Source organism: Chiloscyllium plagiosum, unplaced genomic scaffold, assembly GCF_037043375.1.
Source record: "Chiloscyllium plagiosum isolate Xiang-an unplaced genomic scaffold, Cpla_swu_hap1 HiC_scaffold_10, whole genome shotgun sequence".
NCBI classification, from domain to species: Eukaryota; Metazoa; Chordata; class Chondrichthyes; order Orectolobiformes; family Hemiscylliidae; genus Chiloscyllium; species Chiloscyllium plagiosum.
This window is the reverse complement of record NW_028270148.1, coordinates 37866808-37883639: the sequence shown is the minus strand read 5'-3', so window position 1 is coordinate 37883639 and position 16832 is coordinate 37866808. Positions and strand designations below refer to the sequence as shown.

The following is a 16832-nucleotide window of genomic DNA, read 5'->3' as shown; positions in this document are numbered from 1 at the left end:
AAATGACCACCACCTATGCGGAAAATGTCTGTGTGTCTAATGCAGTAATGTAACTTCTCCAAAAGTTACTGAAGTAACTCAATAAACAATAATAGGAAACAGCAAGCCAGGCAACACCATTGAAATCCATTATAACATTTATAACTTTTATTTGCTAGCAATGCCACCTGAACAATATATTTTTATTTCCATAATATGTGTTCCCCTCACCACCAATAGCAGTGCAGATGAAGGGTTTTAACTGTCTGTGTGCCAGTATGTCCTCAGGCCTCTGCCCCCCCCCCCCCCTTCCCTTACACAACATTCTCAGGATAAAGTTATCCCAGGTAATGCTGGCATCCAACACATCATAGAATCATGCAGTGCAGAAGAAGCCCTACAGCCTATTGATTTGCACCAACAAAACAAAATTCTTATAAATCTACACAAGACTCACTTTTTAACACCTGGCCCACAGCCTTTTCTTAATGACATTTCAAGTATATTTGAAAGATTGTGAATTTGCCCACCTCAACTACCCTCCAAGATTTCCATTAATCTTGGTAAAACAAAGTCCTAAAATCACCTCAATCTCCTGTTTGTTATCTTAAAATTATGTTCCTTCAGCTAAGGGGAACTAAGGCTTAAAACCTTAAGTCAGTTCCCTCTGAGCCCTCCAGGCTTTCTTCATAGCTGATTCCTGATGAAGGGCTTTTGCCCGAAACGTCGATTTTGCCTGTCCTCGGATGCTGCCTGAATTGCTGTGCTCTTCCAGCACCACTGATCCAGAATCTGGTTTCCAGCATCTGCAGTCATTGTTTTTACCTCCTTTCTTCATAGCTAAACTACTTCAACCCAGGCAACATCTAAATGAATCTCCTCTGTACCATCTCCATCGCAAGCACGTTCATTCTGCTTCTTCCCCCCCCAAGAACGTCCTCTGGATAAAACTATCCCAGGTCCTGCCAACCTCCCCTAGATACAGCTGACCCCCAATTAAACGCAATCTGGAGGAAACCATCCCGCGTAAACCTAGTTTTCCCCCCCCCAAAAAAAAAACAAATCGATTGAACTCTGGATAACACTACTACAGCTGGCCTTCAGCACAACCTCCACCAAACAAACCTGGTCCCCAAAAGAACTTAACCTGTATCAACTACCTCAGGTACCTGACACCTCCCCGGATACACCTTGCCAGCTGTTGTAACTATTCGAACGTCGAAACGTTACACTGCAAACGTCTTACGTCACAGGTCCCGTCCCCTCGGAATGATTGGTCCAAAATTGCCGAATAGACAGTAGCTGTGGCTCTGATTGGTGGGATGGTGTTGCCAATTTCTAAGTGATTTCCGTCTGTAGTGTATGTGTATGATGGTGGTTCAGGTCAGGTGCGCAGAGGCTGGCCTGAAAGCAGGGAGAAGGAGATCCCAGATGCAGAAATAGTAAAAAATTACCCCTTGACTAAAAAGGCTAGTGTCAGTAAGAGTTGGTTGTGTTACGTTTGCCAGCAGTCTCTAACGATTTGCATAGACGGTTCGGTAACAAGCTAGTGGAAAAATATGAGGGATATTGAGTTAAGAGGCATGTTTTCTGCGCATATTATTCTGGTCCTGTCCATTGTCTTTTCTACTTTGGTCCCCTCTCTATTTTTGGATGAGTTTTCTGTAACAGGAACCCACTTGCTGTGGTTGTGTGTTTGCTCTGCCACTGTTGCTGCTGTTACCATTGTTTTGTATTTATTATTGGAAACGAATCCTACCTCCAACAAAAAGAATTCCCTCGGTAGCAAGGTGAGATCGTGATGGACGTTTCACGTTTTTTTTAATGTGCGGTTTGACTCAAAGTCTTAAATAATCTGTTTTTTTTTATGTATTGCCTTCTAGGTCACTAAGATCTTCAGATCCTGTTTGTTGTTCTTTATATCCTGTGTAATATTTCATGGAATTTTAGTTTTATATGGAGCCCCACTTCTAGTGTAAGTATACAATTGGAATTTTGTTAAGACTTTTATTTTGAAAGGGTATTTTATGGCTTACAGTTAAGAAGAAATTGTAGGTAATTGACCTTTTTAAACATACTCAGTTTTCCAGGTGAGGTTGGAAACTGGTGTATGACTTGAAGATTGTAAATGTGAGGAATGTAGCATCTGTGTTATGCAGGCACCTTGGACAATTAAGTCATAGAGATGTACAGCACGGAAACAGCCACTTCAGTCCAACTTGTCCATGCCGACCAGATATCCCAACCCAATCTAGTCCTATTTCCCTCCAAACCTGGCCCATATCCCACCAAACCCTTTCTATTCATATACCCATCCAGCTGCGTTTTAAATGTTGTAATTGTACGAGCCTTCACCACTTCATCTGGCAGTTCATTCCATACATGTACCACCCTCTCTGTGAAAATGTTGCCCCTTAGGTCTCTTTTATATCTTTCCCCTCTCACACTAACCTATGTCCTCTAGTTCTGCAATCCCCCACCCAGGAAAAAGACTTTGTCTCTTTATCCTATCCATGCCCCTCATGATTTTATATACCTCTATAAGGTTACCCCTCATTCTCTGACATTCCAGAGAAAACAGCCCTAGCCTATTCAACCTCTCCCTATAGCTCTCCAACCCTCGCAACATCCTTGTAAATCTTTTCTGAACCCTTTCAAGTTTCACAACATCTTTCCAATAGGAAGGAGACCAGAATTGCACGCAATATTCCAACAGTGGCCTAACCAATGTCCTGTACAGCTGCAACATGACCTCCCAACTCCTGTACTCAATACTCTGACCTATAAAGGAAAGCATTCCAAACACCACCTTCATTATACTGTCTACCTGTGATTTCACTTTCAAGGAGCTATGAACCTGCACTCCAAGGTCTCTATGTTCAGCAACACTCCCTAGGACCTTATCATTAAGTGTATAAGTCCTGCTAAGCCCAGTTACAAGTGGAGTTCCGCAGGGATCAGTTCTGGTCCTCTGCTGGTCGTAATTTTTATTAATGACTTGGATGAGGGAGTCGAAGGGTGGGTCAGTAAATTTGCAGATGATACGAAGATTGGTGGAGTTGTGGATAGTGAGGAAGGCTGTTGTCGGCTGCAAAGGGACTTAAATATAATGCAGAGCTGGGCTGAGGAGTGGCAGATGGAGTTCAACCCTGCCAAGTGTGAGGTTGTCCATTTTGGAAAGACAAATAAGAATGTGGAATACAGGGTTAACGGTAGGGTTCTTAGTGAGGTGGAGGAACAGAGGGATCTTGGGGTCTATGTTCATAGATCTTTGAAAGTTGCCACTCAGGTGGATAGAGCTTGTAAGAAGGCCTGTGGTGTATTAGCGTTCATTAGCAGAGGGATTGAATTCAAGAGTCGTGAAGTGATGTTGCAACTGTACAGGACTTTGGTTAGGCCACATTTGGAGTACTGTGTGCAGTTCTGGTCGCCTCACTTTAGGAAAGATGTGGAAGCTTTGGAGAGGGTGCAGAGAAGATTTACCAGGATGTTGCCTGGAATGGAGAATAGGTCGTACGAGGATAGGTTGAGAGTGCTAGGCCTTTTCTCATTGGAACGGCGAAGGATGAGGGGTGACTTGATAGAGGTTTATAAGATGATCAGAGGAATAGATAGAGTAGACAGTCAGAAACTTTTTCCCCGGGTACAACAGAGTGTTATAAGGGGACATAAATTTAAGGTGAAGGGTGGAAGGTATAGGGGAGATGTCAGGGGTGGGGTCTTTACCCAGAGAGTAGTGGGGACATGGAATGCGCTGCCTGTGGGAGTGGTAGAGTCAGAATCTTTGGTGACCTTTAAGTGGCAATTGGATAGGTACATGGATGGGTGCTTAAGCTAGGACAAATGTTCGGCACAACATCGTGGGTCGAAGGGCCTGTTCTGTGCTGTATTGTTCTATGTTCTAAGATTTGCTTTCCCAAAATGCAGCACCTCACATTTATCTAAATTAAACTCCATTGGCCCATCTGGTCCAGATCCTGTTGTAATCTGAGGTAACCCTCTTCGCTGTCCACTACACCTCCAATTTTGGTGTCATCTGCAAACTTACTAACTGTACCTCTTATGCTCACATCCCAATCATTTATGTAAATGACAAAAAGTAGAGGACCCAGCGCCGATCCTTGTGGCACTTCACTGGTCACAGGCCTCCAGTCTGAAAAACAACCCTCCACCAACACCCTCTGTCTTCTACCTTTGAGCAAGTTCTGTATTCAAATCGCTATTTCTCCCTGTATTCCGTGAGATTTAACCTTGCTAATCGGTCTCCCATGGGGAACCTTCACGAACGCCTTACTGAAGTTCATATAGATCACATCTACTGCTCTGCCCTTATCAATCTTCTTTGTTACTTCTTCTTTAACAAAGTCATTTAGAGAAACCAAAATTGAAAGATAGAAGCACTGGTATTCCTTTGTGTTGTAAGAATAGAATTTAAAAGCAGACAGAAGAAGTTAAACTTGTACAGAAACTTGGTTAAACAATATCTAGGATTTTGCTTTCACTGTCGGTCTCTGTTATAAAAGTAAATTGAGACACAAGTGAAGTTGCGCAAACAATTCTCACAGATAATATCAGAACCAAGGGAGTATACCTTTTTAGAAAAGCCAAATAAGGCCAGGCCCTTACACTCAGAGATTGTTCAAGTAGTAAATTTAGTGATGTCCTTAAAGTTATGAAGAGTTTTGATATATTCTTTGTAGCAAGAAAGGGCATAAAACTTGGAGCTGATGAATATAAGTTGGTTACTAATCAAATAAGGAATTCAGAATACGTTTCTTTACCAGAGAATAGTTTAAATAACCTATCGTGGAGCAGTTAAGATAAACATCTTGAAAACTTGTAAAGGAAAGCTAATAAGTGTACAAGGAAGAACAGAACAGAAGAGTGTATTGATAGAATTAGATGAAGTAGAGTGGAGGAAGCCATAGATCAGTGTGCTAAATTTCTGTGCTGTAAATTCTATATGGAAGGTAATGTTGTTTGTATTTATGCATTTGAGAATCTGAGTTTGAAATTTGATTTTAAATTGAGAATTGTGCATTTTGAGAATTTTAGATGCAATAGAAGTTCGATGGTATATGCAAAACCAGATGAGAAGCTATGGTAATGAATGTATAATAGTTCTGGAATGCATGTGCTGCTTTTTAAAAGTGTCTAAGGTTGGGTTTGAAAGAGTATTTAATAAATCATAATGAGAGAGAGCAATGGAAAGGTAGCAGCATAACTGTTAATTAAGGTGACATAAGTTCAATGCTCAAGGATAACATTAACTTGAAAGATCAAAATGTAGAATCTGTTTGGATTGAGATAAATAATAAAGGTAAGAGGGCTCTCTGGGAACAGTTTACAGGCCCTGTAATCTGAGTTGTGCCATAGGACACAGCATACAGGGGAAAAAATAAATCGAGTATGCATGAAATGTACTATAATAATCTTGGGTCAACATGGAGATCAGGTTGGCAAAAGTAGCCTGGAATATGAATTTGTAAAATATAATTGGTACGGTTCCTTAAAGCAGTGCATTTTAGAACAAACCAAGGAGCAGCCTATCCTGGACCTGGCAATGTACAATTGGACAGGGTTAATCAATGGTTTAATGTTCAGTTTGAAAGAGAGAAAATGTGGCTTCATATATGGATGGCCCTCCTAGTGAAGGAGCAAACTCAACCTCCTCTGGGGAAATAAGGTAGGTCAAGTGACTGAGGTGTTAGTAGGAGAGCACTTCGGGATCAGTCACCATATTTTTTTAAAATTTTAAAATAGTTATGTGAAAGGTCTGGTTCACAAGTTAAAATTTTAAACTGGGGGAAGACCAATTTTGATGATATTAGACAGAAACTTTCACAAGTTGACTGGGGGAGGTGGCTTTCAGATAAAGGGACATCTAACAAATAGGAGGCTTTCAAATGTGAGCTAATGAGAGTTCAGGATCAATGTGCTCCTGTTAGTGAAAAAGGCAAGGCTGACAGCTGTAGGGAATACTGAATAGCATGAGATATTGAAAAGAAAAAAAATTGTCATCGTCCCTGAAGTGCTTGATGGGAATGGTGTAAAGGGAACTTTATTTTCATTTGCAATGATACGGGAAACTTTCCCTCTGACCTTTAGACCATTGTTGTGTCTGCCCTAGGACCATGCAGTTGAAGCCGAACTGAGTGGGTTTGTTTTTACTTTTCTTCGCATTTGAGTGAGTGAAGCAATGGTTATGCCACATTTCAACCCCTTGCTATCCTTGCCGCAAGAGTGGCTGATAAGGGACAGAGTCGAGGAAAGCCATTTTTTGGGGTTTTTTTGTTTTCTTTTCTCTCCAGAGAGTCACTGGAACTTTATTTCAGTTCAAGTCTTGTGGAAACTTTTACTTTTCTGTTCTAAGAGTAGAGTGAGCTGTACTCTATACTTAATTCTGATGCTGTCCCTGTTTGATGTGGGGGAGTGGGGTGTTGGTTTCGGCCGGGGAGTTGGGAGGGGGGGGTGTAGGGAGTGGAGAGACTTGATTTTTCTGTTTGCACCTATGTTTAAGAGTAGAAGGTAATTGTTCAGACTGGAGGCCTGTGACCAGTGGTGTGCCACTTGGTGCTAGGTCCACTGTTCGTCACTTTATATAAACTATTTGGATGCGAATATAGGAGATGTGGTTAGTAAGTTTGTGGGTGTTATTTAACATAACAAAAGAATCTTGATCGATTGGGCCTGTTGGCTGAGGAGTGGCAGACTGAATTTAATTTAGATAAATGCAAGGTAGTGCATTGTGGTAAGACAATCCAGTGCAAGACTTGCACGCTTAATGGTAGGGCCCTGGGGAGTGTTGTCAAACAGAGAGACATAGGGGTGCAGGTGCATAGTTCCTTGAAAGTGGGATCACAGACAGGGTGGTGGAGAAGGCGTTTGGCCTTCATTAATCACAGCATTGAGGACAGGAGTTGGGACACAGTATTACAGTTGTCATATTAGTAAAGGCCACATTTGGAGTATTACGTACAGTTCTGGTCGCCCTGCTATGGGAAGGATGTATTAAACTGGAAAGGATGCAAAAAAGATTTACAAGGATATTATTGAGACTGGAAGGTTTGAGTTATAAGGAGAGGTATAGAGAATGCTGGATGACTAAAGAAATTGAGGGTTTGGTTTAGGAAAAGAAGGAAGTATATGTCAGATATAGATAGGATAGATCGAGTGAATCCTTAGAAGAGTATAAAGGCAGTAGGAGTATACTTAAGAGAGAAATCAGAAGGGCAAAAAGGGGACATGAGATAACTTTGGCAAATAGGGTTAAGGAGAATCCAAAGGGTTTTTATAAATACATGAAGGACAAAAGGGTAACTAGGGAGAGAATAGGGCCCCTTAAAGATCAGAAAGGCCTTTGTGTGGAGCCGCTGAATGCTACAGGGAGGATAGAAAGGGAGGCAAGAGAGGGGAGGGTGGAGGGGGGGGGGGGGGGTGACCTTTTTGATAAGGGAAAGCATTACAGCTGTGCTGAGGGAGGATATTCCTGGAAATACATCCAGGGAAGTTATTTTGGGTGGAACTGAGCAATAAGAAAGGGATGATCACCTTATTGGGATTGTATTATAGACTCCTAATAGTCAGAAGGAAATTGAGAAGCAAACTTGTAAGGAGATCTCAGCTATCTGTAAGAATAATAGGGTGGTTATAGTAGGGGATTTTAACTTTCCAAACATAGACTGGGACTGCCATAATGTTAAGGTTTAGATGGAGAGGAATTTAAGAATGTACAAGACAATTTTCTGATTCAGTATGTGGGTGTACCTACTAGATAAGGTGCAAAACCTGAGCTACTCTTTGGAAATAAGGCAAGGCAGGTGACTGAGGTGTCAGTGGGGAGCACTTTGGGACCAGCAACCATAATTAAAATAATGATGGAAAAGGATAGACCAGATCTAAAAGTTGAAGTTGTAAATTGGAGAAAGGCCAATTTTGACGATATTAGGCAAGAACTTACGAAAGTTGATTGGGGAAGATATTCGCAGGTAAAGGGATGGCTGGAAAATGGGAAGCCTTCAGAAATGAGATAATGAGAGTCCAGAGAAAGTATATTCCTGTCAGGGTGAAAGAAAAGGCTGGTAGGTATAGGGAATGCTGAATGACTAAAGAAATTGAGGGTTTGGTTAAGAAAAGAAGGAAGCATATGCCAGGGATGGACAGGATAGATCGAGTGAATCCTTAGAAGAATATAAAGGAAGTAGGAGTATATTTAAGAGGGAAATCAGGAGCGCAAAAAGGGGACATGAGATAGCTTTGGCAAATAGAATTAAGGAGAATCCAAAGTGTTTTTACAAATTCAGTAAGGACAAAAGGGTAACTAGGGAGAGAATAAGATCAGCAAGGCGACCTTTGTCTGGAGCCGCCGAAAATGGGGGAGATACTAAATGAGTATTTTGCATCAGTATTTACCGTGAAAAAGGATATGGAAGATATAGACTGTAGGAAAATCGATGGTGACATCATGCAAAATGTCCATATTACAGAGGGGGTAGTGCTGGATGAAATGAAATTGGTAAAAGTGGATATATTCCCAGGACCTGATCAGGTGTACCCTAGAACTCTGTGGGAAGCTAGAGAAGTGACTGCGGGGCCTCTTGCTGAGATATTTATATCATCGATAATCACAGGTGAGGTGCTGGAATACTGGAGGTTGGCTAACATGGTGCCACTGTTTAAGAAGTGTGGTAAAGACAAGCCAGGGAACTATAGACCAGTGAGCCTGATGTATGTGGTGGGCCAGTTGTTGGAGGGAATCCTAAGGGACAGGATGTACATGTATTTGAAAAAACAGGACTGATTTAGGAATAGTCAGCTTGGCTTTGTGCATGGGATATCATGTCTTACAAACTTGATTGAGTTTTTTGAGGAAGTAACAAAGATGATTGATGAAGGCAGAGCGGTAGATGTGATCTATATGGACTTCAGTAAGGCGTTCGACAAGGTTCCCCATGAGAGACTGATTAACAAGGTTAATTTCAGGGAAAACAGGGAGAACTAGCCATTTGGATACAGAACTGGCTCAAAGGTAGAAGACAGAGGGTGGTGGTGGAGGGTTGTTTTTCAGACTGCAGGCCTGTGACCAATGGAATGCCACAAGGATCGATGCTGGGTCCTCTACTTTTTGTCATTTACATAAATTATTTGGATGTGAGCATAAGAGGTACAGTTAGTAAGTTTGCAGATGACCCCAAAATTGGAGGTGTAGTGGACAGTGAAGAGGGTACCTCAGATTACAACAGGATCTGGACCAGATGGGCCAATGGGCTAAGGAGTGGCAGATGGAGTTTAATTCGGATAATTGCGAGGTGCTGCATTTTGGGAAAGCAAATCTTAGCAGGACTTATACACTTAATGGTAAGGTCCTGGGGAGTGTTGCTGAACAAAGAGACCTTGGAGTGCAGTTTCATAGCTCCTTGAAAGTGGAGTTGCAGGTAGATAGGATAGTGAGGAAGGCGTTTGGTATGCTTTCCTTTATTGGTCAGAGTATTGAGTACAGGAGTTGGGAGGTCATGTTGTGGCTGTACAGGACATTGTTTAGGCCACTGTTGGAATATTGCTTGCAATTCTGGTCTCCTATGTATTTGAAAGATGTTGTGAAACTTGAAAGGGTTCAGAAAAGATTGGCAATGATGTTGCCGGGGTTGGAGGATTTGAGCTACAGGGAGAGATTGAACAGGCTGGGGCTGTTTTCCCTGGAGCGTCGGAGGTTGAGGGGTGACCTTATAGAGATTTACAAATTATGAGGGGCATGGATAGGGTAAATAGGCAAAGTCTTTTCCCTAAGGTGGGGGAGTCCAGAACTAGAGGGCATAGGTTTAGAGTGAGAGGGGAAAGATGTAAAAGAGACCTAGGGGACAACCTTTTCACACACAGGGTGGTACGTGTATGGAATGAGCTGCCAGAGGAAGTGGTGGAGGCTGGTACAATTGTAACATTTAAGACGCATTTGGATGGGTATATGAATAGGAAGGGTTTGGTGGGATAAGGGCCGGGTGCTGGCTGGTGGGACTAGCTTGGGTTCGAATATCTGGTTGGCATGGACGGGTTGGACCGAAGGGTCTGCTACCTTGCTGTACATCTCTATGACTCGATGAGAGGTTAGATAGGCTGGGCCTTTCTTCACTGGAGCATTAGAAGCTGAGGTGTGACCTTTATTGAGGTTTATAAAATCTTTGAAGGGCATAGATAAGGTGAAAAGCCAAGGTCGTTTTCCAAGGGTCGGGGAGTCCAAATCTAGAGGGCATAGGTTTAAGATGAGAGAGAAAGTTTTAAAAGGCACCTGTGGGTCAACCTTTTCACAGAGAGGCTGTTGCATGTATGAAACACTCCAACCTCTCACCCTCGGAACGCGCAGCCCTCCACTCCCTCCGTTCCAACCCCAACCTCACCATCAAACCAGCTGACAAGGGAGGCGCAGTAGTAGTTTGGCGCACTGACCTTTACACCGCTGAGGCCAAACGCCAGCTCGCAGATACCTCCTCCTACCGTCCCCTTGACCATGACCCCACCCCCCACCACCAAACCATCATCTCCCAGACCATCCATAACCTCATCACCTCAGGGGACCTCCCATCCACCGCCTCCAACCTCATAGTCCCACAACCCCGCACCGCCCGTTTCTACCTCCTGCCCAAAATCCACAAACCTGACTGCCCCGGACGACCCATCGTCTCAGCCTGCTCCTGCCCAACCGAACTCATCTCGGCATACCTCGACACGGTCCTGTCCCCATTAGTCCAAGAACTCCCCACCTACGTTCGTGACACCACCCACGCCCTCCACCTCCTCCAGGATTTCCGCTTCCCCGGTCCCCAACGCCTCATCTTCACCATGGACATCCAGTCCCTGTACACCTCCATCCCCCATCACGAAGGACTCAAAGCACTCCGCTTCTTCCTTTCCCGCCGTACCACCCAGTACCCTTCCACCGACACCCTCCTTCGACTGACCGAACTGGTCCTCACCCTGAACAACTTTTCTTTCCAATCCTCCCACTTTCTCCAAACAAAAGGAGTAGCCATGGGCACCCGCATGGGCCCCAGCTATGCCTGCCTCTTCGTAGGGTATGTGGAACAATCCATCTTCCGCAACTACACTGGCCCCACCCCCCATCTTTTCCTTCGCTACATAGATGACTGTATCGGCGCTACCTCGTGCTCCCACGAGGAGGTTGAACAGTTCATCCACTACACTAACACCTTCCACCCCGACCTCAAATTCACCTGGACAGTCTCGGACTCCTCCCTCCCCTTCCTAGACCTTTCTGTTTCTATCTCAGGCGACTGAATCAACACGGACATCTACTACAAACCAACCGACTCCCACAGCTACCTGGACTACACCTCCTCCCATCCTGCCCCCTGTAAAAACACCATCCCATTCTCCCAATTCCTTCGTCTCCGCCGCATCTGCTCTCAGGAGGACCAGTTCAAAATACGTACAACACAGATGGCCTCCTTCTTCAAGGACCGCAATTTCCCCCCCGACGTGGTCGACGGTGCCCTCCACCGCATCTCCTCCACTTCCCGCTCCTCCGCCCTTGAGCCCCGCCCCTCCAACCGCCACCAGGACAGAACCCCACTGGTCCTCACCTACCACCCCACCAATCTCCATGTACAGCGCATCATCCGCCGTCACTTCCGCCACCTCCAAACAGACCCCAGCACCAAGGATATATTTCCCTCCCCTCCCCTATCAGCTTTCCGTAGAGACCACTCCCTCCGCGACTCCCTTGTCAGATCCACACCCCCCACCGACCCAACCTCCACTCCCGGCACCTTCCCTTGCAACCGCAGGAGGTGCAACACTTGCGCCCACACCTCCCCCCTCACTTCTCTCCAAGGCCCCAAAGGAAACTTCCATATCCGCCACAGATTCACCTGCACCTCCACCCACATCATCTACTGCATCCGCTGCAGCCGGTGTGGCCTCCTCTATATTGGGGAGACAGGCCGCCTACTTGCGGAGCGATTCAGAGAGCACCTCTGGGCCACCCGGACGAACCAACCCAACCACCCTGTAGCACAGCATTTCAACTCCCCCTCCCACTCCACCGAGGATATGCAGGTCATTGGACTCATCCACCGCCAAACCACAACAACGCAACGGTCGGAGGAGGAGCGTCTTATCTTCCGACTGGGAACCCTCCAACCACAGGGGATGAACTTGGACTTGACCAGTTTCTTCATTCCCCCTCCCCCCACCTTGTCTCAGCCGAATCCCTCCAGCCCGGCACCGCCTTCCTGACCTGCAGTCTTCTTCTTGACCTCTCCGCCTCCATCCTACTCCGACCTATCACCCTCACCTTGACCTCTTTCCACCTATCACATTTCCAACGCCCCTCCTCCAAGTCCCTCCTCCCTACCTTTTATCTTCTCCTGCTGAACACTCTCTGCTCATTCCTGAAGAAGGGCCTGTGCCCGAAACGTCGAATCTCCTGTTCCCTGGATGCTGCCTGACCTGCTGTGCTGTTCCAGCAATAAAGTTTCAACATGTATGAAACAAGCTGCCAGAGGAAGTGGTAGAGGTAGATACAATTGCAACATTTTAAATGACTTTTAGATGGGTACATGAAAGAGAAGAATCTGCACAAAAAAAGGCAGACTGCGTATAACATGGGCAAATTTCTAATTATCCACTTTAACATGAAATATGGGAAATTAATATACTATTGAATTGGAGACAGATTGCAGCAATTGTTAGTACATAAAGTTACGATTGTCCTGGAAAATGGATCACAAAATTAGTGTGTAAATACAAGTGACTAGGAAGGTAAATGGAATGGTTTCATATATTAAAACAGTAATGGAAATTAAGATTAGAGAATTTTTTTACTGTAGTTGCACAGGGCATTTGGAGTATAGTGTATGGTTTGGAATTATCATTTTAAAAAATATATATAATTGCATTGATAGCAGTTCAGAAAAGGCTCACTCAACGCTCTTTCTGGGATGAAGAGCTCACCTTATGAAGAAAGGTTGAACAAGCTAGGCTGTATCCATTAGAATAAAAAAGAATGAGAATTGAGGCTCTTGAGCGGACGGAATAGGATGGGTAGCAGAAGCATGTTTTTTTTTCTCTTTTGAGGGAGACTAGTTTAACAATGATATCCAAGACAAGTGAGAATTATTTTTCTCTGAAAAGGTCATTAGAGCATTGATAGTGGAGATTGGGTCATTACATTTATTCAAGGCTGAATTAGACAGATCTTTGAGAGGCAAGGGAATTGAGGGTTGTGAGGTGCAAACGGGAAAGTGGGTCTGAGACCTAACTCCGATTGGTAATGATCTTTGAAAAGGAGAGGCCAAATGGTCTATTTCCTGCTTCTACATTCCTAAATGTTTTGCACAGAGAAAATCCACATTTCAACTTGTTTGTGTTTCTGTGTTTTAGGTTGTCTTCTGGCAATTTTTTTATGGTCAGTTCTTTTCAATCTACCTCACCCTGCCTCCAGAATTTATTTTAATTGCCGAAAAGTACAAGGCGAAGTTTGATACTTAAGAATGTCGATTTTGAGGTATTGAAAGATTGAAACCCAGCAATGCTCCCTTCTCTTTATTAGTAATGCAACTCTGAAGAGGTGCAAAAAAAAATCCAGCAATAAATGAAATGATTAACCGGGAGAATGAAATAAAACAGTCTATTTTAAATAGAGCATTACTGCAGAGTTCAGAGGTGTGGAGTCATTTAGATGTTTTTAAGCATGAGTCATAACATGTTAGTATGTGGGTTTAGCAAGCCATTAAGAAGGTTAATGGGAAGCCATCTTTTATTGTGTGAAGAACTTAACTTAAAAGTAAGGATGCTATGCTTCAGTTATACAGAGAATTGGAGAGGAGAAAGTGAGGACTGCAGGTGCTGGAGAACTGAGTCGAGAGTATGGTGCTGGAACAGCACAGCAGGTCAGGCAGCATCCAAGGAGTAGGCAAATCGACGTTTCAGGCATAAGCCCTTCATCCTGATGAACCCAATCCACACTCACTGAGCATTGCAGAGGCCAATCTTAAATGTTCTGTGCAGATGTAAATAAACTAGAAACAGTTCAATGGAGTTTTGGTAGAAAGCAGAGTATTCCATTTATTTACCTGCTGTATAAAGAAATGAGATCTTAAAGCATGAATGAACAACCAGTTAATTTTGAATCTATATTTTCTTCTTCCAAATATTGCACATCACTGTGAAATTCAGTTTAGATGTTCCCTTTCGTGCCTTAAATTACTTCTCAAAGCGTCCTATTAAAAAAAAAGTTGATTCTCTTTTCAATCATTCTCCAAGGACAGAATGTAAATTTTCCCAAGCCCCTACCCATCTTTCCGATAGACTGTTCTTATCACTTTTGTATTATCATTTTGGTTCACTTCTACATTTTTACAACTTTGAATTTGTTTGTTTAACAATTTTTGGGCCCAAACTCCCAATCAATTTTTACACTTCTTCAAATGATACAATCATTTCTTCATCAACTCGTTTCAGTTTTACTTTCACATGCAAACTTGCAGATTTTATTACCAACCTCTCCCTTAAGTGAATTAACAGTGGTCCCAGATAATGCTCCCTTGATAGGTACAGCCTTTTACTTAATTAGTTATTTACTTACTTCTGACCTTTCTGCAATGTAAGATAGTATAGTGCAATGCCGAAGCCTTTGCTAGAAAGTTGTATTAAATCAACTGAGTTCTTACAAAGAAACTCTGTTGTAATCCTGATGAAATCTGATAAAGCTGCAAAGCAGAGTGTCGTCATACTGTGCTGGGACTTTTTACTGGAGTGTAGGCGTTTGAAGGATGACCTTCTAGAAGTTTATAAATCATGAGGGGCATAAGTAAAGTGAATAGCAAAGGTCTTTTCCCTCAAGTGGGTGAGTTCAAAGTAGGGGCCATTTTTTAAGGTGAGAAGAGAAAGATTTAAAAAGGGCACCAGTGACAACTTTTTTACATAGTGGTTAGAGTGTGGAATGAACTGTCAGAGGACATGATGGATGCAGTTTTAGTTACAACATTTTAAAAGATACTTGAATAGTACATAAATAGGAAAAGTTTGGAGGGATATGGGCCAAATGCAGGCAGATTTCAAAGCTCCTTGGATGCTGCCTGAACTGCTGTGCTCTTCCAGCACCACTAATCCAGAATCTAGTTTCCAGCATCTGCAGTCATTGTTTTTACCTGGCAGATGGGACTAGTTTAGTTTGGGAGTATAGTCAGTGTGGACTAGTTGGATTGAAGGGTCTATTTCCATGCTGTATGGCTCTGATAAAAACTGAAGCCTTTTGAGTGGGGAAAAAAAGATTTTTGGTTTTTTATACTTTTATTTGTTATTATCACTGTACCTAGAGTTAGTGAAAAGTTTTGTTCAGCATGCAGTCAGGCTGATTATACTCTACAAAATGCATAAGGATAATAGAACAGTGAGGAATGCAATTTTTTGCAGCTGTGGAGTAGATGCAGAAAGGGAAAGGTCAACATTAAATTTGAAATTTGAGAGATCCATTCAGAAGTCTAATGACAGCAGGGAAGAAGCTGTACTTGAATCTGTCAGTACGTGTGCTTAAGTTTTTAAATATATTCTGCCTGACTGAAGAGGTTGGAAGAGATTATACCCAGGGTGGGAGGGGTCTTTGATTATGTTGGCTGCCTTCCTGAGACAACGAGAAGTACAGATGGTGTCAATAGATGGAAGGTTGGCTTGCGAGATGGACTGGGCTGTGTTCAAAACTCTTTGTAGCTTCTTACGGGCCTGGGCAAAACAATTGCCATACCAAGCTTTGATGCATCAGGATAAAATGCTTTCTGTGGTGCATCCATAAAAATTTATAAGATTCTTTATGGACAAGCCAAAATTCCTTAACCTCCTGATGTTGTGCTTTCTTGGCCATCACATCAACTTCGCTGGACCAGAACGAGATTGTTGGTGATCATCACTCCTCGGAACTTAAAGCTGTTGGCCAACCTCTGCCTTTGTACCATTGAGGTAGACAGGGGCGTGCTGTCCACCCTACTTCCTCAAATCAATAACCAGCTCTTTTAGCTTTGTTGAGGTTGAGTGAGAGATTTTTATCTTTACACCATGCCACTGAGCGCGCACTCTTTCCTGTATTCTGTCTCGTCATTGTCTGAGATCTGGCCTATAACAGGGATGTCGTCAGTAATCTTGTAGATGGGGTTAGGACAAAATTTGGCACAAAGTTGAGTGTATAAGGAGTATTATAAGGGTCTGAGTCGGCAGCCTTGATAAAATAAAGAAATAATAATAAAATAGAATAAACAAAAAGGCCATAGTATAATCCCAGCACTCTCAAAATACTTCTTGTACAAATTAAAATAAAAATTGCTTATGCTAGCAGCAACCCTTGGATAGTACTCGCATAAAAACTCCATCGTCTAACATCTCGATAGGTTTAAGGTAACTGTGACATGAACCACTGGACTAGGACATCTGATAGCTTATCTTGAAGTTATCATACATCTACATTTATACAAACCCAGCTTCCAGATCTCTTCAGGATTTATCCCAAACACTTCTGGTCTGGGACTGTCACTAATCTTTTACTGAGGTAATCTAGTTCCAATATATTCTCCCCTTCTCAGGAGCATTGCTGTACACTTGTATCTCCATGCAAGGAGTTCACAGAACTCTCTAAAACAAAGTGAAGCAAAAACCTCTTTATGTGGATGTTTCTGTTGAGCTTTAAAAAATTCCAGACTGGGAGTTTTGTTTATCAAAAACCTTGAAGGTACAATGATTCACCCTACTAAGCTAAAAACTTCTAAATTCAGCACAAATCTTTTAGATGATCAAATTGGCCCCTCAAACTGTGTATGTAAGTTTGCTTGCTGAGCTGGAAGGTTCATTTT

The 16832-nt window shown here is 43.1% G+C and overlaps 1 protein-coding gene across 2 annotated transcripts in view; it reads left to right on the top strand.

Moving 5' to 3' along the window:
* The first annotated feature begins 1345 nt into the window (after window positions 1-1345).
* Window positions 1346-16832, top strand: part of pigf (phosphatidylinositol glycan anchor biosynthesis, class F) — a 119837-nt gene continuing 104350 nt past the window's right edge. The window contains exons 1-2 of one of the 2 annotated variants that reach the window (XM_043695663.2): window positions 1346-1769; window positions 1863-1954. In XM_043695663.2, the coding sequence (XP_043551598.2) occupies window positions 1539-1769; window positions 1863-1954 (323 nt within the window). In that variant the 5' untranslated portion in view covers window positions 1346-1538. The remainder of the gene's footprint in view (window positions 1770-1862; window positions 1955-16832) is intronic. The other variant, XM_043695664.2, reaches the window with a different exon arrangement.